Below are 9842 nucleotides of genomic sequence, written 5' to 3' on the forward strand. Positions count from 1 at the left end.
CTAAGAAGGTTAGGTAAGGTCGGTGTTTTCTATGACGCTTTTCAAGGTAAACTAAAATATTCACAATAAATTAGTATGTCACATATGCACGTATTTAATAAGTCAATATTGACTGTAAGAAAGTGCGAGAACGGGTCGCATCCACTGCCACACTGCTGATCAGGAACTCACCGTCAAAAGATTGTCTCACTCCTCCTGTAAGCCAAGCAATAAGTCAACAAATTCATTTGAAGACTGAAGGCTGAAGGCTTGTGGCACATATGGAGTTAGCAGAGAGTTGAGTCGCTTAGCCAGTCTGTATGTGGGCGTGGGTTCGACCCCTCTGGCTGATGATGGGTCGAAGCGAGGGTCTAGCGTTGTGGAACTTGAGTTTCATGCCCATGTTTGTCCCTCGCCTCATCCCCGGGTATATATCAAGCAGCAGGAGAACTTGAAGTCGACGTGACCATCTGGTCACCACTTGGTCAGGGAGACATCTCCCGTCACGCAGGGTGCAGTCGCGCCTCCACAGATCTCCAGTATCATCTATTGATACTGGTAATGGCTCAAAAGGGCCTCCACTTACGGGCTATTCATGCCCGTGCCACCTTTTGGGTGGCTTAATCCTCATCAATCATCAATCAACTTGAAGCACGGAGGCACACTCCCAGGCACCACTCCCGTGCCAGGTAAGTTCATTACGGGCTCACCATAGCCCGTGCTACTTGCTCCGCTCCTGTGCCAGGTAAGTTACGGGCTCACCATAGCCCGTGCTACTTGCTCCGCTCCTGTGCCAGGTAAGTTACGGGCTCACCATAGCCCGTGCTACTTGCTCCGCTCCTGTGCCAGGTAAGTTACGGGCTCACCATAGCCCGTGCTACTTGCTCCGCTCCTGTGCCAGGTAAGTTACGGGCTCACCATAGCCCGTGCTACTTGCTCCGCTCCTGTGCCAGGTAAGTTACGGGCTCACCATAGCCCGTGCTACTTGGAACTTGTTCCGAGTAGCTGAATCTATAACAACTTGAAGCACACCATTTAGTCCGGGAGACATCTCCCGTCACGCAGGGTGCAGTCGCACCTCCACAGATCTCCAGTATCAGCTCTTGATACTGGTAATGGCTCAAAAGGGCCACCCACTTACGGGCTATTCATGCCCGTGCCACCTTTTGGGTGGCTTAATCTTTATCAATCAGTCAATCAACTTGAAGCACTTACGGGCTATTCATGCCCGTGCCACCTCCTGGGTGGCTTAATCTTCATCAATCAATCAATCAATCAATCAATCAACTTGTAGCAATTCGAATTCTTATTTTAATAATGTTGACAAGGGTTGACGAAACGCACCGCTTAGCATCACGCCTTATTTAAATAAAAAAAATGAACTTTGGAGAGTTAATTTTTCAGCTTCCTTCTCAAGTGAAGAAAAACATAAGAAAAATAAGAATCGTGTAAGAATACAGGACTTACAAAAGGCCGCTACAGCATGATACAGAACTTACAAAAGGCCGCTACAGCATGATACAGAGCTTACAAAAGGCCGCTACAGCATGATACAGGACTTACAAAAGGCCGCTACAGCATGATACAGAGCTTACAAAAGGCCGCTACAGCATGATACAGGACTTACAAAAGGCCGCTACAGCATGATACAGAGCTTACAAAAGGCCGCTACAGCATGATACAGAGCTTACAAAAGGCAGCTACAGCATGATACAGGACTTACAAAAGGCCGCTACAGCATGATACAGAACTTACAAAAGGCCGCTACAGCATGATACAGAGCTTACAAAAGGCAGCTACAGCATGATACAGGACTTACAAAAGGCCGCTACAGCATGATACAGAACTTACAAAAGGCCGCTACAGCATGATACAGGACTTACAAAAGGCCGCTACAGCATGATACAGAACTTACAAAAGGCCGCTACAGCATGATACAGAGCTTACAAAAGGCAGCTACAGCATGATACAGGACTTACAAAAGGCCGCTACAGCATGATACAGAACTTACAAAAGGCCGCTACAGCATGATACAGGACTTACAAAAGGCCGCTACAGCATGATACAGAACTTACAAAAGGCCGCTACAGCATGATACAGAACTTACAAAAGGCCGCTACAGCATGATACAGAGCTTACAAAAGGCCGCTACAGCATGATACAGAGCTTACAAAAGGCAGCTACAGCATGATACAGAGCTTACAAAAGGCAGCTACAGCATGATACAGGACTTACAAAAGGTCGCTACAGCATGATACAGAACTTACAAAAGGCCGCTACAGCATGATACAGAGCTTACAAAAGGCAGCTACAGCATGATACAGGAGTTACAAAATCTTGGAATAAACTGTTACGTTATATCCAGAGGTCAAAGTGGCATATATGAATGCGTAGATAGATGGAGGATAGATGGATGGCTATGAGTGAATAAAGATGTACAGGTTTCGTTTCTATTTGTGCATAAATGCCTGAGGAGTCGTGGCGCTGGCTCTCTCCGTTCCTAAGACGTTTGTTGAGGATACATGGCCAGAACTACACATATTCCTCCCTGCTGGAGGAGGGAACTGAGACACAGGCGTCGGATACAGACACATGTATTCAGAAAGTACACATGAGCTGTTACAGTGATATAAATGAATAATAGGAACATAAGAACAAAGGTAACTGCAGAAGGCCTATTGGCCCATACGAGGCAGCTCCTATTTACAACCACCCAATCCCACTCATATACTTGTCCAACCCGCGCTTGAAACAATCGAGGGACCCCACCTCCAGCACGTTACGCGGTAATTGGTTCCACAAATCAACAACCCTGTTACTGAACCAGTATTTACCCAAGTCTTTCCTAATTCATTAAGAAGTGTAAGTTGGCTGATTGAAAATGAAATATTATTCACAAATAGTTGCAAATTTAAGCTTTTTAGTCATGGAATTAATGGTGAATAATTAGGTATATTTTAATTTGTGATTTGGTGAATTTTATATCACTGGAAAATAGGCTTGTTTGGATGTGTATAGTTGGCTCGTATGGGTCAATAGCAGCTGCCTAGTATAGACCAATAGGACTTGTCTCGTATTGGCCAATAGGACTTGTCTCGTATTGGCCAATAGGACTTGTCTCGTATTGGCCAATAGGACTTGTCTCGTATTGGCCAATAGGACTTGTCTCGTATTGGCCAATAGGACTTGTCTCGTATTGGCCAATAGGACTTGTCTCGTATTGGCCAATAGGACTTGTCTCGTATTGGCCAATAGGACTTGTCTCGTATTGGCCAATAGGACTTGTCTCGTATTGGCCAATAGGACTTGTCTCGTATTGGCCAATAGGACTTGTCTCGTATTGGCCAATAGGACTTGTCTCGTATTTGGCCAATAGGACTTGTCTCGTATTTGGCCAATAGGACTTGTCTCGTATTTGGCCAATAGGAGCTCCTTCACAAGGGCCAATTAGAGCTGCCTCGAGTGGGGCCAATAGCCTTCTGTAGTCACCTGTATTCATATGTATATCGAATATCTCCTGCAGCTACAAAAGCTCTTTTTTTTGGTACAACTTCACGAAAAAAGTTGTCGTCTGAGACGCTGACGTCATACTTCACTGTTTCTTTTAATGTCACTTGTGATGTCACGAGGTCAATATTACCAGCTGGCCTGGAAGATGTTCATCTTTTTCTCTAACTTAAGATTCCTCAGTTCAAGACTTCCATGGGTCGCTAAGTCTTCTGTTAAATTTTCTTCCAATAGTTATTATTTTTATATATTTTTTAGAATTTGTCTTTACAGAGTCAAAAATTCTTTGTAGTAATTCTTGGCCTTCTGATCTTTGTGTGCTCTGAATGCCTCAAAATCATCTATCCATCTGCCTCTTGTATTTTTAATGTCGGGAACATGTTTCAATATTATCTGTCTGGAAGATAATTTCCTATTTTCCTAAAGTTTTGCAATTACTCAGTCCGGATCACTTGGAATAGTTTGTACAACGACGGCCTCGCTTTGTGCAGGTCAGCGTTCGATCCCCGATAGTCCAAGTAGTTGGGTGCTGTTTCTTCCCTTCCTCATATCCGAGTGCCTTGTCCTCATATCCCAGTGCCTTGTCCCCATATCCCAGTGCCTTGTCCCCATATCCCAGTTCCTTGTCCTCATATCCCAGTTCCTTGTCCTTATATCCCAGTGCCTTGTCCTCATATCCCAGCTCCTTGTCCTCATATCCCAGCTCCTTGTCCTTATATCCCAGCTCCTTGTCCTTATATCCCAGCTCCTTGCCCTTATATCCCAGCTACTTGTCCTTATATCCCAGCTCCTTGTCCTCATATCCCAGCTCCTTGTCCTTATATCCCAGCTCCTTGTCCTTATATCCCAGCTCCTTGCCCTTATATCCCAGCTACTTGTCCTTATATCCCAGCTCCTTGCTCTCATATCCCAGTATCTTGTCCTCATATCCCAGCTCCTTTTCCTCATATCCCTGTGCCTTGTCCTCATATCCCAGCTCCTTGTCCTCATATCCCAAGTAGCATATAGTTGTACTGGCTTAACGCTTTCTCCTTCTAATTACCTTTTTATTAATTAGTTTGTACATCATCTTGGTTCAGTCGGCAGGGCGTGTGGCTGGCGTGACCAGAGCCGCAGGTTCGATCCCATTCTATAACCTTAATATTTCCTCATAGTTCTTGACGTCACCGTCAAAGTCTTGACGTCAAAGCTGACCTGACAGCTTTGACCGAGAGAATACTGTGAAACAGTTCTGTCTTCACAGTAAATCGACAGTGAACTATGCCAATTAGCAGAGTGGAATAAGGTTCATTTTTTTTTCTCACGAACTGCATCGTTTGTGCAGTATTGCACACTGTAGTTTGAACTGCATCGTTTGTGCAGTATTGCACACTGTAGTTTGAACTGCATCGTTTGTGCAGTATTGCACACTGTAGTTTGAACTGCATCGTTTGTGCAGTATTGCACACTGTAGTTTGAACTGCATCGTTTGTGCAGTATTGCACACTGTAGTTTGAACTGCATCGTTTGTGCAGTATTGCACACTGTAGTTTGAACTGCATCGTTTGTGCAGTATTGCACACTGTAGTTTGAACTGCAGAGAATTGGTTAGAATTTGAAGCACACTAGCATGACCTTACACGTTTATAGAGGTATAAAATGGAAGCCAACACTTGACACAGACACTTGACACAGACACTTGACACAGACACTTGACACAGACACTTGACACAGACACTTGACACAGACACTTGACATAGACACTTGATACAGACACTTGTCACAGACACTTGTCACAGACACTTGACACAGACACTTGTCACAGACACTTGACACAGACACTTGACATAGACACTTGATACAGACACTTGTCACAGACACTTGTCACAGACACAGACACTTGTCACAGACACTTGACACAGACACTTGACATAGACACTTGTCACAGACACTTGTCACAGACACTTGTCACAGACACAGACACTTGATACAGACACCTGTCACAGACACTTGTCACAGACACTTGACATAGACACTTGACATAGACACTTGTCACAGACACTTGTCACAGACACTTGACACAGACACTTGACATAGACACTTGTCACAGACACTTGTCACAGACACAGACACTTGTCACAGACACTTGACACAGACACTTGACATAGACACTTGTCACAGACACTTGTCACAGACACTTGTCACAGACACAGACACTTGATACAGACACTTGTCACAGACACTTGTCACAGACACAGACACTTGATACAGACACTTGTCACAGACACTTGTCACAGACACTTGACACAGACACTTGACACAGACACTTGACACAGACACTTGACACAGACACTTGACACAGACACTTGACACAGACACTTGACACAGACACTTGACACAGACACTTGATACAGACACTTGATACAGACACTTGATACAGACACTTGTCACAGACACTTGTCACAGACACTTGTCACAGACACTTGACACAGACACTTGACATAGACACTTGATACAGACACTTGTCACAGACAATTGTCACAGACACAGACACTTGTCACAGACACTTGACATAGACACTTGATACAGACACTTGTCACAGACACAGACACTTGACACAGACACTTGTCACAGACACTTGACACAGACACTTGACATAGACACTTGTCACAGACACTTGTCACAGACACTTGTCACAGACACAGACACTTGATACAGACACTTGTCACAGACACTTGTCACAGACACAGACACTTGATACAGACACTTGTCACAGACACTTGTCACAGACACTTGACACAGACACTTGTCACAGACACTTGTCACAGACACTTGATACAGACACTTGTCACAGACACTTGTCACAGACACTTGTCACAGACACTTGACACAGACACTTGACACAGACACTTGACACAGACACTTGACACAGACACTTGACACAGACACTTGTCACAGACACTTGACACAGACACTTGACACAGACACTTGTCACAGACACTTGACACAGACACTTGACACAGACACTTGTCACAGACACTTGTCACAGACACAGACACTTGATACAGACACTTGTCACAGACACTTGTCACAGACACTTGTCACAGACACTTGACACAGACACTTGACATAGACACTTGATACAGACACTTGTCACAGACACAGACACTTGACACAGACACTTGTCACAGACACTTGACACAGACACAGACACTTGATACAGACACTTGACACAGACACTTGACACAGACACTTGTCACAGACACAGACACTTGACACAGACACTTGTCACAGACACAGACACTTGACACAGACACTTGTCACAGACACTTGACACAGACACAGACACTTGATACAGACACTTGACACAGACACTTGACACAGACACTTGTCACAGACACAGACACTTGACACAGACACTTGTCACAGACACAGACACTTGACACAGACACTTGTCACAGACACTTGTCACAGACACAGACACTTGTCACAGACACTTGACACAGACACAGACACTTGACACAGACACTTGACACAGACACTTGACACAGACACAGACACAGACACTTGACACAGACACTTGACACAGACACTTGACACAGACACTTGACACAGAATCACACACCATTGTAGGCAAGCTTCTTGTTCTCTTCCCCAGGGGGGGAGGGGTGAAGAACACCAAATAACAGCTCACCAAATAACAGAACACCAAATAACAGAACACCAAATAACAGCTCACCAAATAACAGAACACCAAATAACAGCTCACCAAATAACAGAACACCAAATAACAGAACACCAAATAACAGAACACCAAATAACAGAACACCAAATAACAGAACACCAAATAACAGCTCACCAAATAACAGAACACCAAATAACAGCTCACCAAATAACAGAACACCAAATAACAGAACACCAAATAACAGCTCACCAAATAACAGAACACCAAATAACAGAACACCAAATAACAGCTCACCAAATAACAGAACACCAAATAACAGAACACCAAATAACAGCTCACCAAATAACAGAACACCAAATAACAGAACACCAAATAACAGCTCACCAAATAACAGAACACCAAATAACAGAACACCAAATAACAGCTCACCAAATAACAGAACACCAAATAACAGAACACCAAATAACAGAACACCAAATAACAGAACACCAAATAACAGCTCACCAAATAACAGAACACCAAATAACAGAACACCAAATAACAGAACACCAACTAACAGAACACCAAATAACAGCTCACCAAATAACAGCTCACCAAATAACAGAACACCAAATAACAGAACACCAAATAACAGAACACCAAATAACAGAACACCAAATAACAGAACACCAAATAACAGAACACCAAATAACAGAACACCAAATAACAGAACACCAAATAACAGCTCACCAAATAACAGAACACCAAATAACAGAACACCAAATATCAGAACACCAAATAACAGAACACCAAATATCAGAACACCAAATAACAGAACACCAAATAACAGAACACCAAATAACAGAACACCAAATAACAGCTCACCAAATAACAGAACACCAAATAACAGAACACCAAATATCAGAACACCAAATAACAGAACACCAAATATCAGAACACCAAATAACAGAACACCAAATAACAGAACACCAAATAACAGAACACCAAATATCAGAACACCAAATAACAGAACACCAAATAACAGAACACCAAATAACAGAACACCAAATAACAGAACACCAAATAACAGAACACCAAATATCAGAACACCAAATAACAGAACACCAAATATCAGAACACCAAATAACAGAACACCAAATATCAGAACACCAAATAACAGAACACCAAATAACAGAACACCAAATAACAGAACACCAAATATCAGAACACCAAATAACAGAACACCAAATATCAGAACACCAAATATCAGAACACCAAATAACAGAACACCAAATAACAGAACACCAAATAACAGAACACCAAATATCAGAACACCAAATATCAGAACACCAAATAACAGAACACCAAATATCAGAACACCAAATAACAGAACACCAAATAACAGAACACCAAATAACAGAACACCAAATAACAGAACACCAAATAACAGAACACCAAATAACAGAACACCAAATAACAGAACACCAAATAACAGAACACCAAATATCAGAACACCAAATAACAGAACACCAAATAACAGAACACCAAATAACAGAACACCAACTAACAGAACACCTATACACTCTCTAAATCACATATGACTCGCACAAGAACTATATGTAAATATATTTTAATTACAATCACTAACATCCTGATATATAAGAACATGTAAAGGCACACATATACAGGTATGAATTCCTGTATATGTGCACACATGTGCAAGTTCATATGTGCATAAATGACCTCTACATATGACTTACTCGTAGGAACACATATGTGGACGCGACAGACTAGATCTAAGATTCTAGCAGGAAACTTGTCTGTATTTTTAATGTGTTTCTTCACTCTTGGTCCTGAAGTGTGTCTCTGATGGATGCGTTTCCCTGAAGCTCTCACCAACATCTTCGGAGGCATAGTGAATGGTAACACAGATTACCTGGCGTGATGATAAAGAGCTGTCAAGAGCAGCACGTGAATGCTCTTGAGACCAACTCTTGTACCATGCCAGCTCTTGTATCATGACAGCTCTTGTACCATGCCAGCTCTTGTACCATGCCAGCTCTTGAACCATGCCAGCTCTTGTATCATGCCAGCTCTTGTACCATGCCAGCTCTTGTACCATGCCAGCTTTTGTACCATGCCAGCTCTTGAACCATGCCAGCTCTTGTACCATACCAGCTCTTGTACCATACCAGCTCATGTACGATGCCAGTTATTGTACCATACCAGCTCTTGTACCATGCCAGCTCTTGTACCATACCAGCTCTTGTACCATACCAGCTCTTGTACCATACCAGCTCTTGTACCATGCCAGTTATTGTACCATACCAGCTCTTGTACCATACCAGCTCTTGTACCATACCAGCTCTTGTACCATACCAGCTCTTGTACCATACCAGCTCTTGTACCATGCCAGTTATTGTACCATGCCAGCTCTTGTACCATGCCAGCTCTTGTACCTTGCCAGCTCTTGTACCATACCAGCTCTTGTACCATGCCAGTTATTGTACCATACCAGCTCTTGTACCATGCCAGCTCTTGTACCATACCAGCTCTTGTACCATGCCAGCTCTTGTACCATACCAGCTCTTGTACCATGCCAGTTATTGTACCATACCAGCTCTCGTACCATGCCAGCTCTTGTACCATACCAGCTCTTGTACCTTGCCAGCTCTTGTACCATACCAGCTCTTGTACCATGCCAGCTCTTGTA

The 9842-nt window shown here is 43.2% G+C and overlaps 1 protein-coding gene across 1 annotated transcript in view; it reads right to left on the reverse strand.

The window, feature by feature from the left end:
- LOC123765318 (titin homolog) overlaps nt 1-5027 on the reverse strand; it is a 36544-nt gene extending 31517 nt beyond the window's left edge. Inside the window, exon 1 of the mRNA XM_069335454.1 lies at nt 4791-5027. Coding sequence (XP_069191555.1) covers nt 4791-5027 — 237 coding nt within the window. The remainder of the gene's footprint in view (nt 1-4790) is intronic.
- Nucleotides 5028-9842: the final 4815 nt, after the last annotated feature.

Source organism: Procambarus clarkii, chromosome 33 (genome assembly GCF_040958095.1).
Source record: "Procambarus clarkii isolate CNS0578487 chromosome 33, FALCON_Pclarkii_2.0, whole genome shotgun sequence".
Lineage (NCBI taxonomy): Eukaryota > Metazoa > Arthropoda > Malacostraca > Decapoda > Cambaridae > Procambarus > Procambarus clarkii.